This window comes from Pan troglodytes, chromosome 7 (assembly GCF_028858775.2).
Source record: "Pan troglodytes isolate AG18354 chromosome 7, NHGRI_mPanTro3-v2.0_pri, whole genome shotgun sequence".
In the NCBI taxonomy this organism is placed as follows: Eukaryota; Metazoa; Chordata; class Mammalia; order Primates; family Hominidae; genus Pan; species Pan troglodytes.
This window is the reverse complement of record NC_072405.2, coordinates 67,063,455-67,087,607: the sequence shown is the minus strand read 5'-3', so window position 1 is coordinate 67,087,607 and position 24,153 is coordinate 67,063,455. Positions and strand designations below refer to the sequence as shown.

The window sequence follows — 24,153 nt, the reverse complement described above, 5'->3', positions numbered from 1 at the left end:
GTGGGAGCATGGTCAGTGAGCAATACACTCAAGTGATGGACATCTGGTAAATATCTGATGGGCAACATGACCCTAAAAAAAACCCAAGGTCGGCCGGGTGCGGTGGCTCACGCCTGTAATCCCAGCCATTTGGGAGGCCGAGGCGGGAGGATCACGAGGTCAGGAGTTCGAGACCAGCCTGACCAACATGGTGAAACCCCATCTCTACTAAAAATACAAAAATTAGCCAGGCATGGTGGCGCATGCCTGTAATCCCAGCTATTCAGGAGGTTGAGGCAGGAGAATCGCTTGAACCAGGGAGGCGAAGGTTGCAGTGAGCCGAGATGGCACCACTGCACTCCAGCCTGGGCGACAGAGCGAGACTCCGTCTCAAGAAAAGAAAAAGGAAAAAAAAAAAAGAACACAAGGCCTACTACACTGACACCCTCAATATTTTTATGTTTTGACATTAGCTATATTACATTTCTGAAAATGCCAATCATATTCAGCCAAGTATTCTTCATCTATACTGCAGGAGATCACGGAAACCATGGCTACATGATACTCATGTCTGGGTAATTTCTAATTCTTATTTGAACAGGTAACTTTGATCCTCTCCCTTCATTTTATTAACGCAGCTAAGGGAAAGATACTGGCATGGATTCTTTCCCAGGACCTATACACCCCCTGGTGGAGACAAGAACAAGTAACCAAATTCCCATACCCTGATGACCTGATGTTAACTTGTCAAAAGGTAACTACTGTATAAGATTTTGTTTTACTACAAGTAGCACCTTGATTTTGTAAAGATTAACAGGCTCTATGACCTTAAGTATTTATTGCCAGATAATGACATGTCGGGGGGGAAAAAAAACATAGTTCGTCTCTCATTGTTACCTGACGTGGCTCCTCGCCCATACATACCTATCAGTAGGTGGAAACCACACAGTTCCTTGTCTTACAGCCTGGGTCGTTGTATCAGATCCAAGTCACTTTGTCAAAGAAGTGAAAATGTAATAAACAATAGTACTCTTGATATTTCTAATTGCTGCCAACCAGTGATATCTGATGTAGTCTTCTCTTTTCTGGCTTACAATTGAATAAGAATACCAGATTCTTGCACTAGATCAATGTAAAAAAAAAAAAAAAAGATTTGATATTCCTATCTCCAGTTAAAGAAAAACATAATATTCTTATAGAATTAGTGCCAGTGCCTTTCAAATATTCTGCTTTTTCTGCCACATCATTTTTGATGTAATAAAGTTTCTACGATAGGTTTGAAAAACAAAACAAAAACAGCAAACATTCAAGGAAAATATATCAAAACACTAAAACACATTAGAACACTCCATACAAGAAAGTTAAACAGAACCCAAACTACCAAATCTTCATACATTAACATTTCATCTGAGGATGCTTTTGGCAGTGAGGCCAAAAATTACATTTGCTGAATAGCCTTCAGAAAATTACTTAATATGCTGAATACTATTTGATATGCTGCATACTCACCATATTTGCTGAATATCCTTTAGAAAACTACTTAATCCTTTATAATAATCTACAAAATGAATATGTCAATATCTCTGTACCTACACTGCTAATATACTATTAAGAAATAAGGACAATGTTTTTTACCCAAAACTGCAGGACAATGGAAACTGAATCATACCAACCCATAAGGAGATACTGACTTCATCTCTACTCACAATGTGATTCTTCACGTCACTTAACTTTTACCCATGAAAATAATGGGGATAAGATTTATTCTGCTTATCTCCAAGGGTTCTCATGGAAGCTGTATTTTTGAAATAATGAATTTTGTATAGGAGCGAAGAGCTTCACAAACTCAAGTGCTGACATAGTAGAGATATTTCAGGATTTATGTTTCTATAGGCTTTTACGTTGTTGGTATTTATAGATATATCTCCATTTACAAATTAGATGACCCCAAGTGTTGAATGTAAACTGATTTTTGTAGTTAAGTCATTCAGATTGCACTTAAAGGGACTCAATAGAGAATCATCAATAAACAACTATTTTATTTTGCAGTTGAATTGGCACCAATACTAATGTTATCTTATATGTAAAGATATTCCTGATGAAAGCTGTCTGTGTTATAGGGCTTTGCTCTTCTAATCCTCTAGTAAGCCTTGTCAGAGCTGATGGTGCCTCACCTCTGCCTTGCCACTGGCAAGATTCCATTCACACTTGGTACTTCTCCTGACATGTTACTGTCAGGAGAACTCAATGTTCCAAGGAAAGGTCCCAGTGAGTCAGAAAGTTTTGAAAGTAATATTTAGAAGTATATGGAGAACAAGAATGGAAGTGAAAGTTTATGGAGTGTTTGAAACTTTATGGAAAGTTTATGAAAGTTTATTGAAAGTTGGTTGGAGATTTAGAAGTATATGAATAAAACAAAAAACCACCACCACTACCCTACCCTATTTACATATAGTATGAAGATTTTAAAAATATTTTGGGATATTTACAACTAGTAAAAGTAAATACCAACTTGCTTACAGTAGGAAGAATAATGAGGAAATAAACATGTTTTTGCATATACTTAAATGCAATTATCTAAGTAAAATCTTAGCTTTGGTGAACCATTAAAAGTGGTAAAAAGTGGAATTAGGGGATCTGTTTGCAGGTATAAAATAATAAGTTGTCACAAATTTAAAAACTTTTACAAATGCAAACATCTTTTATGATTTTATTATTTTCACTAATAGATTAAATTAAGGTAGCTCCTCCTAATTTAAAACTAATTTAGAGAGGGAAAAAAAAGGGTTTGTGAGTCATCCAGTGATTCTTTGCATCTAAGAAGGTCGGATCACGTTAATATATGCCATGCACTCACTGTGGCATGAACATGACCTGGAAACCCATCGAGGCTTCTTTTTGCTATTTTCATTACATCCAAAACAAAAGGATTGAGATGCTTGTGGGTACAGTCCTATGTTAAAAGTAATTTCTCATTTTAAGAACTAAATGTAGAGAACTCCTGATCTCTTGTAAACTTCAGTGCCATTTTTAATGTCAAATATACTTAAGATTTTTATTTATAATATGTAATAAAAACCTATGGAAATTAAGTAAGTACTGGTTGAATATTTTAACACTCATAAAAGGGTACTTTTAAGAACTATCCAAATTAAGAGGAATTTATAATATCATTTTTTTCTGAAAAATAATTCCAAAAAGAACATTGAAACTCAGGCATGTTTGCAGATATCCTTGTCTGTTTATAAAGGTTGTTTGGAAATCTGTAGCTCCAGGTCATTTCTACTGCCTTTGCTTGCGTGAAAGATTGCATAAGTGAGTTAATTTAGAGAACAAAAACAATATATAATGACAAGTGAGAATTTTCTTTATAAGTTCAGCCAAACTGAGTGGGTAGCCAAAGTCAACAGCTACTTGAACTTGTTTGATTTCAGAGGCATGAGTGCCACATAACTAAAGCCTCTAGTATCATCTTATTTTCTGCAGTTTTTTATGTAAAAAATTATTACATAGATTTAGAATCTCATTAACTTCTCTTTCACATTTTTTGGGTGTCAGTAGTCAGGTAACAAATAAATGATGATGAGATATTACATTCAAAGTTGAATGTAATATGAAAATGTTGGAATATGTGAAACTTAATAAAAATAAATTGAAAAATGGATATTACACAGGCTTGTATTATATAGCCTGCATTATATAGATAAAGTTCATATATAAAAATAAAATCTATAATAATCATACTGTAAGCAATCAGATCGTATGACAAATGACCAGGAAACTTTGGTTGTTTCAGAGTGAAAACAAAAATAGTTACTGAACAGCTTGAGGGTTTTCTACAATGTCTTCATAGCACAGTGTTCTTCCCTATCTCCAGACTTCTAGAATCACAGCAGTTACTACTACTGGAATTAAGAAAATTGTAGGTATTTCACACACTGTGGGTTCTTATATGGGCATTCCTTCGGCTTTTTCTTCCCAGTTCTACCATGGGGAACTGCCAAGGACACTTCACTTAAAGCTATATAGATATTACCAACACTGAGAAATGAACCAACACCCCTTCTAAAATGTCTTTTTCCTCCCTTTAAAACCCAATCAAAACATATATATTTTATATGTGTGTGTGTGTGTGTGTGTGTGTGTGTGTATACACAAAATTTTTTAAGCCAGGGTCTTGCTCTGTCACCCAGGATGGAGTGCAGTGGCATGAACATGGCACTGCAGACTCAACCTCCTGGGTTCAAGCGATCCTCCCACCCCAGCCTCCTGAATAGCTGGAACTGTAGGCATGTGTCACCACACCCTGCTAGTTTTAAAAAATATTTTGTAGAGACAGGGTTTTGCTACGTTGCCTAGGCTGGTCTTGAACTCCTGACCTCAAGCAATCCTCCTGCCTCGGTCCCCCAAACTGCTGGGATTACAGGCATGAGCCACTGCACCCAGCCAACATATATTTTTCTATCACCAGCATCAACTTTGTTGGCACTGCTCTCTCATTTAAAAAATATTAATGTATATATTTTCTCAAGGCCCAGAGGGTTCTATTCTTCATTCACTGATTTATTATTAATTAACCATTTACCGAGTGACTCCTATATGTAAGATATTGTTCTGGGCTCTAGGGACACACAGTGGAGAGTCTGGAGGAATGGGAAAGGAGCATGTTAGTCAAACAAGTTAACAAGAAAATATCAGGTATTGCTAATGCTACGGTAAACAGTGTAAAAAGTAACTAAGAGAGAAAAGAGATGACTTTAGATTGAGGCATCAGGGAAGGCCTTTCTGAAGAAATTACATTTATTAAGCTGAGGTCAGAAGGACAAACTATAACAGAGTGTCATTTACCCTAAGTAATGTGCTGCCTGCAAATACAGGACTGTGTTCTTGGTAGGCCCTCAATAAGTGGTAAGTCCAAGTAGTCATCTCTAAGTTATGTACTCCTGGCTGGGCGCAGTGGCTCACACCTCTAATCCCAGCACTTTGGGAGGCTAAGGTAGGTGGATCACTTGAGGTCAGGAGTTCAAGACCAGCCGGGCCAACATGGTGAAAACCCGTCTCTACTAAAATACAAAAAAATTAGGAGGGCGTGGTGGTGCACGCTTGTAATTCCAGCTACTTGGGAGGCTGAGGCAGGAGAATCGCTTGAACCCAGGAGGCCAAGTTTGCAGTGAGCCAAGATCTTGCCACTGCACTCCAGCCTGAGCAACAGAGCAAGACTCCATCTCAAACAAAAAAGAGAAAACAAAACAAAACAAAAAAACCTCCAAAAGTCATTTACTCTATTGCAAAAGTACCATACACATGCTTAATATTAAATAATATAAAGTCAGATTAGTTTGGGTTGCCATAGAACACCAATGTACACAATATTCTAGACACTAACACCTACTCACATTACAAATACTTATAATAGGTTTTCTTTTTTTTTTTTTTTTTTTGAGACGGAGTCTCGCTCTGTCGCCCAGGCTGGAGTGCAGCGGCCCAATCTCGGCTCACTGCAAGCTCCGCCTCCCAGGTTCAGGCCATTCTCCTGCCTCAGCCTCCCGAGTAGCTGGGACTACAGGCGCCTGCAACCACAGCCGGCTAATTTTTTGTATTTTTAGTAGAGACAGGGTTTCACCGTGTTAGCCAGGATGGTCTCGATTTCCTGACCTCGTGATCCGCCGGCCTTGGCCTCCCAAAGTGCTGGGATTACAGGCGTGAGCCACCGCGCCCGGCCTATAACAGGTTTTCAAAGGGGAAAAGAACACCCTCCTAGCCTCAATATTATGTATTTTATAAGTACATGTTTAAACATGGTATTTGCATGTAATTTTACTGTATTAATAAAAACAACCACCTCATCCCCTGGAATGTTGAATCTGTTACCAGTTTGTAGAAAGGATGAACATTTCTTTCTATAAGATATCACTTCATCCTACTACCTTCTTTCTCAAAAGCCCACATACAGTCACAAATTCCAGGCTAGGGCAAGCAGGACCTCCACTTGTATCAACTAATTCATGCTTTCACTTTCAAGTCTACTGATGCTCTGAATATCTGTAGTATTTATAGTTGCTACTTTTTAATCAACATACTTATGGAAAACTAAACATTACAGTTTTTACCGTTCCTGATAAAAATGATAAAATCTGTTAAACAAGCCTTTCCCACAAAGATAAAACTGAAGAATAAAATAGGGAAGATGTTAAATACAGAAACCATGAGGAAAGACCTTTTATAATTAAGAATGTTCTAAAAAGTACATTGAAAGGTACACTATGTAAGGAAAACACAAACCAAAAATCAATACAAAGGCATACAACAGAAAGGACATGTACTCATTTTAAATATTCTTCTATCTCCAAGGTTAAAGTGAGAAAAGGCACTGGCTCAAATATTGACACTAATTGTGAGCCATTTTCAACACTATTTCCAAGCCAGTGTAAACTGAAGGAGGTAAAGGACAGTAAAGAGAATCCTGTGAGGAAAAACCTTTCTTAGTCCTCTTTTAATGTTGCCTAATTATCATACACACCTTAATTCAACAATAATGATAAGCCATTAGAAAACATTGTATTGCTAATTAATTATGTGTGAAGTCTTTAAGTCCATGCGAATAAGTTAGTTAACTGTTACGCCCTCCAAAGAAAGCAAGAAGTGTTGTGATACAATCAACAAAACAGTGGTTTATCAGCATTCTCTTTCCCTGTAGCTTTCCTTTGAGTAGGTGCACTTGGAATTGTGCCAGTGAAGCCACATGAAATCAAACTATAGGACTCAAAGGAAATTTTAAGGTAGCCACTGCTGAGGATGATTCTGAATGTCTCTGCTTTATATTGTAGCAGGATAAGCCGCAGACAAAACCCCTCAGACACCGAGTTAAAGAAGGAAGGGCTTTATTTGGCTGGGAGCTTCGGCAAGACTCATGTCTCCAAAAACCGAGCTCCCTGTGAGCAATTTCTGTCCCTTTTAAGGGCTTACAACTCTAAGGAGGTCTGCGTGAGAGGGGAATGATCGATTGAGCAAGGAGGGGGTACCTGACTGGGGGCTGCATGCACCTGTAATCAGAACGGAACAGAACAGGACAGAGATTTTCACAATGCTTTTCCATACAATGTCTGGAATCTATAGATCACATAACCAGTTAGGTCAGGGGTCCATCTTTAACCAGGCCCAGGGCGTGGCGCCAGGCTCTCTGCCTGTGGGTTTCATTTCTGCCTTTTAGTTTTTACTTCTTTCTTTGGAGGCAGAAATTGGGCATAAGACAATATGAGGGGTGGTCTCCTCCCTTAATATAGAAAGATTTATCTAAAGGAAAATGAATCATGAAGTTCAAACTTTGTAAAAGAGTATTTTCCCCTGCACAGATCCCCAGGTCATAGCTATAAATTCCAAAGAGGCAAAACTGTTAAGCTAAGTGGATTAGAGCTAATTATTAGTTCTAGGACACACATACTATTTTCATGTGCTATAACACACACACACACACACACACACACATACATATACATGGTTACACATGTGTACTAGGGCTCTTTTTATAAACTATTTGAGTTAGAAGATACTTTAATTAAAAGCTTTACAGAGGATTATAGAAATTATTAGCCTTTATGACAATATGGGTCACATATATATTCACATCATTGATCAGGGACACTCTTAAGGGGCAAACACTAATACAGGATTTAGGCAGATAGTGAGGGCAAAAGAGTCCTCAGCAGAACTTCCCTTTTAACAAAAAGCAGCCCTAGAAATCATTTCTTTTCTAACAAAGAGCAGCCTGAAAGATCGAGCTGCAAACATAGGTAAGGAAGCTGGAACCTTGCACGGGAGGAGGCCTGCAGCTGTGCCAATAGAAAAGGGTTACCTGGGGGCCAGACATGTCCACCATGGAAACTCCATCTTCCCTTTTTTGTTAGCATGTGTACAGTAAGAAAGAAATGGGCAACATGGAGAAGCTCAGGCAGAGAACCCACCTGCATAATCAAAGATTGGGGTGGGGGCTGCCAGAGATTTATACCCTATGCAGATGGCACACCTGTTCCTAACTGGCTTTTTGCATCCTATGTACATCAGCACTACCAACCCCCCCCCCCCCCACTAGCTCATCTATAAAACTCCCTGCATTTCACTGTGGATCAGCAACCAATTTTTCCAGGACCCCTCTTGGTAGCAGAGATCTTCTCTTTCTTTTGCCTACTAAACTTCAGCTCTTAACCTCACTGTGTGTCTGCATTTTTTATCTCTGTGGCTGTGAGACAACGAACCTCGGGTGTCGCCCCAGACAAGGCCGCTTCAACATGATGCACTTTTTAACAATAGACGTTGCATGAACCCCAAATACCTGAGACAAGTCTCAACTTAGGAAGTTTATTTTGCCAAGGTTAAGGATGCACAAGTGTGACACAGCCTCAGGACGTCCTGATGACATGAGCCCAAGGTGGTCGGGGCACAGCTTGGTTTTATACATTTTAGGGAGACATAAGACATCAATCAATATATGTAAGATGGACATTGGATCAATATGGAAAGGTAGGACAACTCGAAGTGTGGGAGAGGACTTCCAGGGCACAGGTAGATAAGAGACAAATGGTTGCATTCTTTTGAGTTTCTGATGAGCCCTTCCAAAGGAGGCAATCAGACAGGCCTTTGTCTCAGTGAGCAGGCAGGTTTGCGCTAAGCAGTTTCCAGCTTGACTTTTCCCTTTAGCTTAGTGATTCTGGGGTCCCAAGATTTACTTTCCTTTCACAGTTGTGACAAGGTTTTCAGAAATCCATTGTGGCAAAAAAGCAGCACCTGAACCTTATTATTTGGGTAGAATAAAAACAGAAACAGTAACAGGATATTCAGATAATATGCTACAACCAGTTCCTTCTCTGTCCCTGACAAAGGTGCACCAAGGGAAATTAAACCACAGGAAATGTTATTCATGTTAAAACAATCTATTCAGGACTCAAAACTACAAATCAAAGAAAATTTGAAAAACCTTTCCAATAAGTTTCAGTGAAAACATTCTTTATTAGTAAGCAGACATTTCAAACTTTTTGATTACATACATCATGCAAAATGACTGACCTCACAGATGGTTGTCTGTTCATTGTGACATCTTTTTTGAGATGATCATAAATTTAAGATGACTGCAGTAGTAAAAATAATTCATGAAAATGACTCTCAATGAAGCAAAACACTACATAGCACACATGAAATACTGTTCATCCCTCCTGGATGTTTAATTCTCTCCTAATGTAAATCTCTATCTTGGAAGACTATTATATACAAAAATGGCAGTTGTTTTTGTATGTGCATCTATAGGCACTCAACTGATAAAAAACAAGAAAATTTCAAATAATTTTACAAGGATTGGTTATTTTTCCTGTTTTGTTAATCCAAAACAGGACAATGCCCTTTGATTTACAGTGTTCAATTCTTTTAAGAAATCATTTTCTTCGGAAGATGATTTTGACCCATGAAAAAGTTGTTTTACCCCTGGTAATCTTTTTGAAATGGGGCTGGCTGTTACACATTATCCGAGTTCTTTTCAGTAAGTGAAAAGGAGTAGGGCTTATTTTGAGAATTCCTCTATATTACGGCACTGAGAAAACTTCTCTGCAGTGGTGGGCTCACCACTTTCATCCTGTGGTAGTTCTGGTAGCACTCCCAGTGTGAAAACCCTAGCACAGGTAAATTCACCTCTTTGAAATAAACAGTGACCCTGGAGAAAGGTGAATTCCAAATCTAGTAGCATATTCAAGTCATCTGGCAGAGAAGCAGGCATAAAAGAGTTTTCTAGTTACTTGGGGTGCTGCTGTAACAAATACCTAAAAGTGGAAAAGTGGCTCTGGAATTGGGCAGTAGGTAGAGGCTGGAAGAATTCTGAGGAGCATGCCAGAAAAGAAGCTAAATTGCCTTAAACAGGCTGTTAGTAGAAATATGGAATGTTAATGCTAGGGCGGCCTTTTAGAAAGGAGCATAATAGAGAATACCTCGATTGCCATAGAATATCTAAATCATCATGAATAGACTGTTGGTAAAAAATGAGGAATATGTTACTGGAGAAGTGGAGGAAAGGAGTCCTTGTTACATAGTGGCAAAAAGCTAAGCTGAGTTGTGTCCTGCAGTTATGTGTAAAGCAGAACTTTTAAGTGATGACTTCAATATTTAGCTGAGGATATTTCCAAGCAAGCTGTGGAAGGTACAGCCTGCTGTCTTCTTGCTGATTATAGTAAAATGTGGAAAGAGGTAGATTGAGGGAAGAACTGTTAAATATAAAGAAACCAGGACTTGATGATTTGGGAAATTCGCGGCCTATTCAAATGGCAAAAGCCACTAAAACTAAGATTCACTGTCAGGACAGCCTTTACTCTAGAGAAAGTGATGAAGATATGGCTGTATAACCTTTTGCTAATACTTCAGAAACATCAAAAGGTCTGAATATCAGGTCACACAAAAGACTCTTTGAAGATATTAAGGGTGTGAATCATAGATCCTCTCAGCTATTTCAGAAAAAGCCAAAAACAGAGACAGGATTTTCCAGGAAAGATATGTGAGGAGCCTCCTATCTAAATGAGTGCATCCCCGTGACATATGTAGAAGACCCACAAGTTTCTTGACAATGTTATAGCAGCAGAAGCACCACCATTTTTAACAGAAAGCTTTAGAGAATATAAAAGAAGAACAAACTGATAAGCTGATACTCAGCTGCAAACGTGTGCTACCTTTTGTGAAAAAGTAAAGATGACTCTGAGACAGTCAACAAGCCCAGAGAACAGCAGTGAGGTGAAGATTACTCCCAGGCCTTGAAACTTAAAGAAGGGTGCCTGGCTGGTTTTGTAAATTGATTGGTGCTGATGGCTCCTTTTTCCATCTGTTTCTGCTTTTTGAACAGGAACGTGTGTAACTATTATTGTCTGCCTGTCATGCCATCATACTTGGGAACAGATAACTTGTTTTCTAGGTTCACATGTGCACAGTTGGAATTATGTCCCAGAAATCACACACGGATCCTCTCCCAAACTTAATTTAGATGGCTTCAATGTGAGATTTGAGACTTTTGAGTTGGTGAGACTCAGATAAGATTTTGGATTTAGAGTTGATGCTGTAATAATGGGTTGTGACTTTTGAGCACCTATGAGTGACGTAAATTTATTTGTGATGAACCTGAATCTTTAACACAGGAGTGGAGCGGGGGGTGGGTGGGAACTGTAGTAGGCAAGAATAATGTTCCATGTAAAATGTTAATGTCCTAATCTCCAAACCTGTATGTAACCTTAGATGGTAAAAGAGATTTTGCAGATGTAATTAAGGTTACTATGGATTTCAACACAAGGAGATAAGCCTAGATTATCCGGTGGGCCTCATTTAATCATGAGTCCTGCAGAGAACCTCTCCAGGCTGGTGTCAGAGAGATGTGGTAATAGAAGGGTCATAGAGATGAAACAGCACTGGTTTTTAAGATGGAAGAAGGAGGTCACAAGCCAAGGAATGAGGATGTCCTGTAGAAGGTGGAATGACAAGGAAATGATTCTCCTGTAGAGCCTCCTAACAGAATGCAACCCTGCCAACAAATTGATCTTGGCACCGCGAAACTCTTAACCTGGACTCCTAACCTACAGAATTGTGAAGATAATAAATTTGTGCTATTTTAAGCCACATTTTGTAACTTGTTATGGTGGCAATGGAAAACTAACCAGAAGTAATAATTAAGGATGAAATGGTGTCTGGGAAGAAGGAAAAGCTTCTGGCTTCAGCAGAAATGCAAACATTTATGCTGGTAATTCTTTAGATCTAGTCCGTCTGACAGAATTTACATTCCTGTATTTCTACACTAGTCTTGTTCTGGAGAAGACATTCTAGGTTGAGCACACAGAATAGTGTTTAGTGTATACAGTGAGTTTCCTAGAAAAATGTGTTGAATGAATAAATGAATGTGATCAACGCAAGCTCTGGGAGGAACTGTAATTACTTGATTTTAAAATATTGTTGCTGTTTACCATATCTTCTTAAGAACTGCTGACCTTTAGGCTGGGCGTGGTGGCTCATGCCTGTAATCCCAGCACTTTGGGAGGCTGAGGTGGGTGGATCACCTGAGGTTGGGAGTTCGAGACCAGCCTGATCAACACAGAGAAACGCCGTCTCTACCAAAAGTACAAAAATTAGCCAGGCATGGTGGCGCATGCCTGTAATCCCAGCTACTTGGGAGGCTGAGGCAGGAGAATCTTTTGAACCTGGGAGGCGGAGGTTGCGGTGAGCAGAAATTATGCCATTGCACTCCAGCCTGGGCAACAAGAGCAAAACTCCATATCAAAAAAAAAAAAAAAAAAAAGAATTGCTGACCTTTATGTGTTTCTGTTTAAGTTCACAACAGTCATAATTCTGTAAAATACAAGGCAAAACTGTAGTTTCTGATACTAGTAATATATCTAAATCAGTAAGTAAAAAGGATGTGTAAAATCTTAATAGGAGAAATAATTATTGTATGATCAAACAATTTCAAAATCAAAAGACACGTTTCAGTATATATTATAGACAAATTTTCAACTTATTTGATCAAAAGATTTCTTAATGGCTGTTGGTCAATGCTGCATCAAGAAACTTTAGTGCAAATTTTACCAAATGCATTTATCAAAAAGGGGTTTTGTTCATTTTTCTCTGCAAACAAATGTTGTTACATTAACACTAAGCATGTAACAACTCATTTGCCTAGAAATCCAAAAACTATCAACATAAGCCAGTCCTTCAACTAAAAACTCAAACATACTTATCTCAAGGTCTATTCCTAATCCAAATTTGTCTATATTCAGATTGGAAGACAGAATAACAATAAAACCAAAATTTATCTGTAAAAATAATAAAAATAATTTGGCTGTTTTTAATGCTGAAGTATTGTCCTTATTAATATGGCACATCATCTATTCCCACATGCTACTGCATGGACAGGAACAATATTATTTTAGTTGCTGGAGTAACACAGTGTTAAGAATATCTGCTTCTAGCAGTGTCAGGCTTTCATCTGTTAGCTCTTTATTCGGAAATGAAGTCACAAGAATAAAGTCAAGAGCTGCAAATTCAGGACGAGACTGTACAATAAAGTTCCGAACATCCAGGATCCTGAAGAAATAAGACAAAAATAATTTGTAATATAAAAAATCATATTTTCATGTAAACTTAAAACTGAATCATAATAAAAATCACAAAATTTTAATCTTTATATAAAGGTGTTGTAACTTTCTTTAATATATAGTATTTCAATTGAAGGATTTATCTTAGGCTTCAGTTAAAATGTAAAGTAACTTTAGTGTGTACTTAACATTTACTTTTCCTGTAAAATGGAAACAATCTTCAGGTAAGTTATGAATAAAGTAAGTGTACTAATGTTGTTATTTTAAAAGTGCAGGTCCAGCTGGGCACAGTGGCTTACGCCTGTAATTCCAGCACTTTGGGAGGCAGAGGTGGGCAGATCACTTGAGGCCAGGAGTTCAAGATTAGCCTGGCTAACACGGTGAAAACCCCGTCACTACTAAAACCAGAAAAAATTAGCTGGGCATGGTGGTGGCTGTCTGTAATCCCAGCTACTCAGGAGGCTGAGCATGAGAATTGCTTGAATCTGGAAGGCGGAGTTTGTAGTGGGCTGCGATTCCGCCACTGCACTCCAGCCTGGGAGACAGAGTAAGACTCTGTATCAAAAAAAAAAAAAAAAAAAAAAAAAAAGCAGGTTGTACTTTTTTCGGAGTATAAAATATGTTAGCAGCATATGACCCAGAAAAAGGTAACTATGATTGGCCTGTGGCAAGGTGAGTCTAAAACTATGAAATGTGCTATCATAGGAATAATTTTAAAAAATTACTCTCACATAAACATAGTAATTCAACCAAAATCATAAATATATCTATTAGGGTCTTACTTCAATGGACAAATCAAATGTTGATGTACAAGTCAATATTAAAGAAACATTTAAAACTATCTGAAGTTCTTGACAAAAGTACAATTAAACTTGATTTACAATACACATTTATATTATGAAGTATTTGCTATACAGAAAATTAATCCCAATCAAAATTATCACAAATTTTTAAATGAATAAAGTCCCCAAAAGGTTTTACTATGTTAAATTAAATCTGATTCTACTTCATATAGTTTTAGTAACAACGTAAAACTATAGTTCTTAATTTATTTTTCTGTGATATCTGAGATCACATTAGTATTTGGATAGTTTATAGAGACTGTTTAAATACCACATATTTCATTTCTTAAACACAGCTATTGTCCTTTTAAAAATGTTTCTTCTGTCAAAAACTTACTTCAAAAGTAAACCTAAAGAATATCATATTCTTCATTACTCAAGTCACATACAGTTCTACTTAGATAAGCAATCCAGTGTATATAACAGCAAACAGGACACTGTTGGTAAAGAAGCTTACCTGTGTGTACTATTGAATCTTTGTATCAAACGACTCCCATCTGCTAACCTGATTTGAATTTTTGTTGTTGGCACTGAATCATCAATAAGAACAACTGCATTAAGTATTGATTTATCCTCCTCTTCTGGAGAGGAAGGTGTACTGACTATTTCAGGTGTAAGGCTAAAAAAGAGGAATTAAACACAAATCTGAATATGTAAAATATATGACAAACTGAAGACAGCGATAAACACTTAGAACATGGCTTCATTTGAGTCTCCTATACTTCTTTCAACCTCTTTCATTATATTAAAAATATTTTGGATCCTACGATTCTTATTTGGTTTATCTAATCTCTCATAAAAGCCTAACTTTGCATCCTTTCCTCATTTAACTGTTTGCAACTTCATCACTGTTTAGCAAACCAGTTTTATTTAGAAATACGAGCAACTCTGAGTTAGGGTCAAAGAATCATTAAGAGCACAGACAGACATGGTTTCACATCCCAGCCATGTCAACTGTGTAAAGTTGAGTAAGTACATCAATCATTTTGAATCCCAGTTCTATCATTTATAAAGTGAGGGAATAATACTATGTTATGAAGGTATATTATACCAGTAAGTCCTTAATATTGTGCCTAGAACACAGTGTTTCAACGGGTGCCAGCTATTGTGAACATATTATCAGCACTAAATTCATTTAATTTGGACTTGGTTAATATTATTTAAAAACATCTGATTCAAGCACTGCTTTGCAAAAGAGAAATAACTTCTAAGTACCAGTGAGGAATAAAATGTTATTACATGACAATAAATTCATAATGAAGCTTGATAGAACATCTTACCATTAGAACTTGGTTACTAGTGACCCTAGCATTGCTGTCTTAGCCCCTTCTAACACTAGCAGGATGATCAGCCAGTATATGCCAAAAGTGAATGTCAAAAATAGAGGAGTGCTCTTTTGGTTAAATAATTCAAATAAATTTAGCTCAATTTTCTCAGTCATCTTAAGGAATTTTTGATAGTCTTGAAGTTTTTTCTCTTGAACTCTGAGATTTAGATGGTTTCCTATAGATTATTTTCTTCTGGAAGAAAGACACGCATGTATCTACATATTACTAGTATAAAAGTTCTATGAGCATTTGGGCTTTAGTCCAATCTAAATCATCATGACTCTTACTTCCATTCAAAAAGCTTCTCTCTCAGAGTACACAGTAAAGTGATAAAATTACCTGGTACTAACCGCTGACACTTTCTCTTTCTTTAGCTATTTCCTGATGCTAATTTTAGAACTGATTTGAGGATACATAAAAATATACATAAGGTTAAAATTATGACTTACAATAAATGATCAGATATTAAGGAATTTCTTTTTAATTTGGAACTGAGGGCCTAAGTAATTGCACTGCCAATCTGGTTTACTGTGCCAAGAGTCCAGCGTTCCTTACACAAGGGAGGGGGATGAAAATCCAAGAGAAAAGACAAGAGACACTGAATGCAAAGGTCCTCTTTACCTCCGCCTCACTGATAACCAGGTATACACATTATCATCGTCACTACCACCATTACCACCTCTGCCACATGCATTATTTCATTTACATCAGCCTGGGAAGCAGTGTTAACAGCATGGTTCTCAGAGCTGGATTACCTGGTTTCAATCCCAACTCTGCACTTATTCTGTAACACCAGGCAAGTCACTTACCCTTATTGTGCCTGAGAGCCAACAGCAGCAGTGCTGTAAAGATTAAATTAATTAGGACACATAAGCACTTCAAATGGTGCTTTTATATAGTTGGCACTACTAAAAGTTGGCTATTAGCATTATAATTATCCTAACAACAACTCTGGAAAAAAAAAAGTTACCCCCAATATTCCTATTGGTAAGTGAGAGAGCTGAGGTTTACATTGGGCTCTTTCTACACACCAAGTTGCCTCCCTGTTATTTTTGTAATCTACTGCTTTCTGTTTTAAGGCAGATTCTGATCAGGTATGCTTTTTCTCAAAACAGAAAATGGAGGATGGGGAAGCTAGGTAAGAAAATGTGTGTATGTCACAATGAAACTATTGTACATGGAATAACAACATTTGAGAACTGGAATGGATGGACTTCCAACATAATTTAGGACAACCATATCATTTTATCTAAAAGAAACCGAGTCACAGAGAGACTAAAAGACATGCTCAGAACCACACAGACAGATAGCTGGACAAGCTGGTAGTGTGGTATTAAAAACCAGCCTAAAAAGTTATGTTAATTAATTTATTTTATTTATTTATTTTTCTGGGATGCAGTGTTGCTCTGTTGCCCAGGCTGGAGTGCAGTGGTGTGATCTCAGCTCACTGCAACCTCTGCCTCCTGAGTTCAAGTGAGTCTCCTGCCTCAGCCTCCCAAGTAGCTGGGATTACAGGTGCCTGTCACCAAATGCGGCTAATTTTTTTTTTTGTATTTTTAGTAGAGATGGGGTTTCGCCATGTTGGCCAGGCTGGTCTTGAATTCCTAATCTCAAGTCATCTGCCTGCCTCGGCCTCCCAAAGTGCTGGGATTACAGGTGTGAGCCACTGTGCCCATGCAAGTTATGTTAATTCTAATATTTAGCTGTCAAAATCACATCTGTTTGCTATTTAAAACTTTCTCCGTATCATTCAATTGATAAAGCCATAGTAAAACTTTTACATTAAAAAGAAAATTTTTTAAGAAAGAAAAGAGAAATTAATTGGTACAACAAGGTTTGTAGGCAAATGGCAGGAAAGGATGTAGGTTGTAATTCCCTCAGAGACAGGAGGAGAAACACCCTCTTCTTCAAACTTATGGAGGGAGAGGAGGATGGAAATGACCAGCTTGAAGGCTGGAGGGAAACATAATAAGAATGTGAATTCCCGTCAGGTTCTATTTTCTCAATGAAGCTGGAAGCAAAGAAATTTGCTGAGAGTGAGGGGCAGGGGTCGAGGAGGGGGTTTAGGAAAGCAGCTCAGGCCTGTGAGACTGGCGAGGCACAGCACTGCCTGCTCAGCACAGCTGAGGCTGTCCCCAGAAGTACTGAGTCACACAGGGCTGACAACCCAGTCAGGCTTCAGTCAGCTCACAGCTGTTGAGGAGCTGAGATAAGGTAAGGCTTTGAAGTTTTAGAGAAGAGAGCCCTCAGGGTCTAGGGCCCCAGATGAAGTCAAATCTCAGGTAAGTGAGAGTGGCAAGCACAATCTTTTGAAGAGAACAGTAGGACAAACAGGCAGTGACTGTTCTTCTGCAGAAACATCAACTTCAAATCATGATTTTTATCATTATACACGCCAGCTCAAAAGCCTACCAAGAATGCCTACTCGCTAGTCCTCCCTATTAAAAATGACTCTGTGATGTTGTCAGGCACTACTCTAGCTCACCAAGCTAATTTTTATTCAATAATACAGTTTGTTCTACCATTGCAAATTTGCAGTTTTATATCTATGGTTTGCTTTCTTCTATTATGTGAGGGTACTATGTAACATTTTTACAGCATTTTGGTTTGCACCATAATTGTATATCACATGAAAAGATTTAGTTCCCATCTATGTAACATTCTGTGTGTAATTAGACTGCCATCTATGGAAGACAATAGATTATTTTCATTTCTGTTTTACTTGCTTCTTTTTATTTCCTGCTCAGTAAATAATTGTCTTGAACTCTTGAGAACCAAGCCATTTTAGAAAGTTACTTTCTAAATGAAGGTTAACTATTAAACTTTTAATATATTTCTTAATGTAAATCTTTAATATAAAATGTTCTATGTAATTCTTCACTTTAGAATATATGATATTTGCTTATTCAACATTTGGGTTTGTGAACACATAGGCTCACATCATCATGCTATCTCCTTCTACTAGAAGCTGAAAATTCTAAAGACTCCATCTCCCAGACTCTCTTGCAGCTAGGATTTCATGATTCTACCCTTCCACCAAGCAAACAAACATACACTTGTTTGGTGGAAGTAAGCACTGCAAAGTGGAAACTCTGTAGCTCTTCTGGTTACTAAGGTGGTGGAGGCATTTATTTCTTCGATGATGGAATGTTCTAGTATCTAGTCCCTAGTTTCATGGGCACCAAGCACCTGACTAGGGGACATAGTTGTTTTCTCTGGAACACTCTTCCACTGTGTTTGTTTCTCCTGGCTAAGGAAAGCTTGGTTTGCTTGCCTCTTCCAGATATTCTATAAACTACACAAGATCCTGTAAGAAACCTATTACTACCGGCAAGTAGATTCTGTTTTCCATAATCAAAATCTTGATCAATATGGCTAGTAAATTAACATGGCATTATTACCACTGATCTCTGTCACTTTCTTCCATCAGTTTCTCCTTTCTTTTCTGTTATTTTCTCTATTTGCCTTATAAGGAAAATGACTGGCCTTTGTGAATACTATCATCAGATAATATCGTTATTTTCATGAGTTTAATAATCACTGGCTCTTCTTAGCTGCCTTCCCTTTATGCTACCTTCTTCAATTCCAAGTCTAGATTTACTGTAGGTCTACTAACAAGGATGTGCCGTCCAACATTAATTCTTGGTCAAACATTTAAATAATAGAGAAGGAATATGTATATATTGAAGAGATGACTAGGCATTTTATCTGCATTCTAATTAAAAATCGTTATCTCAATAAATATTAAGTAAAAATGGGAAGTGATAGAAAATTAAGAACATACATACTATATATACACATACATACATATATATACACATACATACATACATATATATATATATATATATATGTTGATCACAACAAGAGGAGTAAAAACATAATATTATACAATTTGAGAGAAGCCTGGCCTCCAGTCTGGGCAACAGAGCAAGACCCCATCTCAAAAAAAAAAAAAAGAGAGAAAGAAAGAGAAGCCTGACATGTAAAGAGAGACGAGGGAGAAAATTTCCAAGTAAACCTGTGACTTAAAATTAAAGAGTTTGTGTCCTAAGAAAAACAGGTCAACATAAATTCCTGTATTTCCTTTATGTCCCCAGCGCCAGTCTCTATCAGGAGAAGAGAATACAGAAAGGGAGACTAGAGATAGCAAAGCATAAAGAAGCAATATTGAATTCTTTCCTATCTTGAAAAATAAGGGGAGAATAGACAACCAGTGTACACGAGGCAACTGAAGGGGGCTTGGAAGGGAAGGAATCACATGAAGAGAAGCAAAGGATGCACCAAAGAATACACTGGAAACATTGCCAATGTGGCAATTCCATATTACCTGCAACAATATGTGGACGAGTAGAGGGTAACTTTTACCAACATATTTTAAATTTCTAAGATTACATTAAGCCATGGCTATTATAAAGGAAACCACTCATACATTCTGCCATGTGCGTTGGTTTTTAAATTGTGCTCTTCAAAGTCCTAAGGTTCTTTGGAAATGTCTCAGATACAATGCCTTCTTTCACCGACAATCAGAGGAGCTCAGGTTTTACATATTGCGCTTCCATGACTTGAAAAAAGGGTTTGGCTGTTTAAAAACTATTGAAAATCACAAAGCTAAGCACATTGCTCCTGCTGCAAGAGTTTGGTCATTACTGATGGCAGACATGCATGCTTAAGTTGTGATGTAAGGTATCCATTATTTTATCTCATCGACATCCCTTTACAATTCTCTCCTTTGAAACCAGGTAATCTGAAAGAGGCATATAATATAGTGGTGAAAAGCACAAACTCTGTAGTCAGAGTGCCTGGGTTTGAATCCCACATGCTAGTCATTTCTTAGCTCAACAATCTTGGGCAAATTACTGCATCTGCAAAATGAAGTAATAACAGTATCTACATCAAAGAGCTGTTGTAAAGATTAAGTGAGATAACACATGTATAGGGCTTAGGGGGCCACGAACATGGTAACTGCAATCTAAGTATTAATTACAGTATTATTAATATCACAATTAATATTATGATATAATGGTATCACATGATATAATATTATGATATAATATTAACAGATGTATATATCTAATGTGCATGGTTCATATTTTTGTTTTTTACTTCATAGGTCATTTTGCTTTTCTTATTCTCAAAGAAAAATTCATGTTCAACAAAGGTATTTTTCTCATTTTAGGATTTTTACCTTCCAAGTTTTTGCCCTTCTCCACTAAAAGCCTTGAACCTCAATCTAGGTTTTATGTATTCTTGATCCTGATGATCCTCCATATCCAAATTCACTTGGCCACCATGAACAAGGCGCTGAAGCTCCAGGGGAATCTCTCTTTTAAAAAGGGGGGAAAAAAGTTATCATTAAGTTTTCCAAGAATTAAACTACACTGTTGAGATTACTGTAATTATTTCATGAGCTACACTGGAAAACAGAATTTTTTGCTTAAATTATAACACAAAAATTTCCATAATGACTGATCAGTCCTTGTAGATCTTTTTTAAAGTCACTTCACATTACTCCTTACTGGTTCTCAACATAGGGATGCTTTGGTTGTCACAATTATCTTGGACAGCTTCTGGTATTTAGAAAGTTAAATTTTAAGACAGCAATTTATATGTAAATCAGCACTAGAAAATTCCTATGAGGATAAAAAGGTAAATGTGGATATTTATTAATAAACTCCTCGGAGAAAGTTCTGAAAATTGATATGGGTGTTTTTGCTTGTTGGGTGTACTAGTCCATTTGCATTGCTATAAGGAAATATCCGAGGCTGGGTAATTTATAAAGCAAAGAGGTTTACTTTGGCTTATGGTTCTGCAGGCTGTAAAGGCAACAAGGCACCTGAATCTGCTTCTGGTGAGACCTCGGGAAACTTACAATCACAGTGGAAGGCAAAAGGGGACCCAGCATATCACATGGCAAGAGCAGAAGCAAGAGGGAGACGGGAGGTTCCAGGCTATTAAACAACCAGCTCTTGAGTGAACTACCGGGGTGAGAACTCATTACCATGGGGATGGCACCAAGCCATTCATGAGGGATCTGCCTCCATGATCCAAAACCTCCCACCAGCCCCACCTCAGTAATGGAGGTCACACTTCAACATGAGATTTGGAGGGGACAAAACATCCAAACCATATCATTCCACCACTGGCCCCCCAAATCTCATGTCCTTCTCACATCACAAAATACAATCATCCCTTCTCAATAGTCCCCCAAAGTTTTAACTCGTTCCAGCATTAACTCAAAAGTCCAAAATCTCATCTGAGATTCAAGCCATCTTCTTTCTACCTATAATCCTGTAAGATAAAAAATTAACTATTTACTTCTAAGATAGAATGGTGGTATAGGCATTGGGTAAACATTCCCATTCCAAAAGAGAGATCTGCCAAAAGAAAGAGGCAACAGGCCCCACACAAGTCTGAAACCCGGCAGGGCAGACATTAAATCTTAAAGCTCCAAAATAATCCTTGATGCCACGTCCCATATACAGGGCATATTGGTGCAAGAGGTGGGCTTCCAAGGCTTTGGGCAGCTCTGGCCCTGTGGCTTCTCTCATGGGTTGGAGGTGAGGACCTGTGGCTTTTCCAGGCTCAGGTTGCTGGTGGCTCCACCATTCCTGGGTCTGGAGGTGGCACCTCCCTTCCAACAGCTCCACTAGGCAGTGCACCAGTGGGGACTCTGCCTGGGGGCTCCAACCTCACATTTCCCTTTGGTGTGGCCCTCTGAAATCTAGGTGCAGCCTCCCATGCCTCTTTCACTTGTGCATTCTGTGTGCCTGTAGGCTTAACACCATGCGAAAGCCACCAAGGCTTACAGTAGTGGCTTGTGCCCTTCAGAGCGAGTGGAGGCCCAAGCTATACCTAGGGCTTTTTGAGCTGCGGCTGGAGCTGCAGCAGCTGGGATGCTGGGAACAGTGTCCAGAGGCTGCACAGGGCAGCTGGGCCCCAAGTTTGGCCTCCAAAACTACAATTTTCTCCTAGGACTCTGGGCCTGTGATGGGGGTTGGGGGGGGCTGCCTTAAAGGTCTCTGAAATGCCTTCAAGGCTTTCTTCCCATCATCTTGATTAGTAGCACTAGGCTAGGCTCTCTTCTATTCATGCAAATCTCTCTATCAAGTGGTTGCTCCACAGCCTGCTTGTATTCTTCTCCTGAAAACACTTTCTCCTTCTCTACTACATAGCCAGGATGAGAATTTTCCAAACTTCAACTGGCTCTGCTTCTCTTTTAAATATGAGTTCCAACTTTAAATCATTTATTTGCTCCTATGTCTGACCACAGGTTGTTAGAAGTTGCCACAAAGCCTCTTGAATGTTCTGCTGCTTAGAAATTTCTTCCACCAGGGCCAGGCGTGGTGGCTTACGCCTGTAATCCCAGCACTTTGGGAGGCCAAGGTGGGTGGATCATAAGGTCAGGGGTTCAAGATCAGCCTGGCCAAGATGGTGAAACCCATCTCTACTAAATACAAAAATTAGCCAGGCGTGGTGGTGAGCACCTGTAATTCCAGCTACTTGGGAGGCTGAGGCAGGAGAATTGCTTGAACCTGGGAGGTGGAGGTTGCAGTGAGCCTAGATCACGCCACTGCACTCCAGCCTGGGTGACAGAGCATGAATCGTCTCAAAAAAAAAAAAAAAAGAAATTTCTTCCACCAGGTACCCTAGATCATCACTCTTTAGTTCAACCTTCCACAAAGCCTTAGGGTATGGACACAACGCAGACAAGTCCTTTGCTAGGGTGTAACAAGGCTGACCTTTACTCCAGTTCCCAATAACTTCCTCATTTCTATCTGAGAACTCATCAGCCTGGACTTCACTGTCCATATTTCTATCAGTACTTTGGTCACAACCACTTGAGAAGTCTCTAAGAAGTACCAAATTTTCCTTTGTCTTCCTATCTTCTTCAAGGACGTCCAAAGTCTTCCAACCACTGCCTATTACCCAGTTCCAAAGACGCTTCCACATCTTCATGTATCTTTAGAGCAATGCCCTACTCCTTGGTACCAATTTTCTGTATTAGTCTGTTTGTACTGCTATAAAGGAATACTTGAGGCTGGGTAATTTATAAAGCAAAAAGGTTTATTTTGGCTCTTGGTTCTGCAGGCTGTACAAGTAGCATGGTACCAGATTCTCCTTCTGGTGAAGCCTCAGGGAACTTACAATCATGGTAGAAGGCAAAGGGGGACCTGGTGTATGACACAGCAAGAGTGGAAGCAAGAGAGAAGGGGAGGTTCCAGGCCCTTTTAAACAATCAGCTCTCACTTGAACTGCCAGAAGAAGAACTCATTCATTACCATGGGGATGGCACCAAGCCATTTGTGAGGGATCCACCCCATGATCCAAACACCTCCCACAGGCCCACCCCCAACAGTGGAGGTCACATTTCAACATGAGATTTGAGGAGGACAAAACATCTAAACCATCTAAACATCATGGTGTGATCTGTGAGCACTGCTGTCATTCAGTGTCGAGGTAGGGGATGTCAGATGCACTGCAACAGGAGATTTGTCTTACGTGATAAAGACTCGTCTTGGGTTCCAAAGAATCATCATGTGCCCTCCAGGGAGTCACGTGGATAATACTGTCTGATCCTAAAACCTAACTCTGTCTCATATACAAGCAAAACACATTTTTTAGGCTATTGTATTAATATACTTTGAAATCTCCAGGAATGTACGACCATGTAAAGTGAGGGAAGACTGTACTTTGTTTTGTTTGGACCTTTACCAAGTCCTTGAATGCAATGCTACTTGTAGTAATTAAGCTGACAACCTCATATACTTCATTTTTCTGTTTTTATACCTGTCACATTTACATAGGAAGTGCTAGACTGCACAGAGGTACAAACTAACTACTTCTTATATGTGCTGTGTGGTCATACCAGGGCATTTATAAACTAAAACATGTATCATT

At 38.5% G+C, this 24,153-nt stretch overlaps 1 protein-coding gene across 4 annotated transcripts in view; it reads right to left on the bottom strand.

The window, feature by feature from the left end:
* Positions 1-8,320: 8,320 nt before the first annotated feature.
* The window catches only part of UBXN2B (UBX domain protein 2B), a 40,538-nt gene continuing 24,705 nt past the window's right edge, over positions 8,321-24,153 (bottom strand). For 3 of the 4 annotated variants that reach the window (XR_010159570.1, XM_009455423.5, XM_001156049.7), the window contains 3 exons: positions 20,441-20,578; positions 14,382-14,543; positions 8,321-13,071 (listed from right to left, as the gene is read on the bottom strand). Coding sequence is in view for 3 of the 4 variants with exons in the window: in XM_009455423.5 (XP_009453698.1) it covers positions 12,909-13,071; positions 14,382-14,543; positions 20,441-20,578 (463 nt within the window). In the remaining variant the exon portion in view is untranslated. The remainder of the gene's footprint in view (positions 13,072-14,381; positions 14,544-20,440; positions 20,579-24,153) is intronic. The other variant, XM_009455424.5, reaches the window with a different exon arrangement.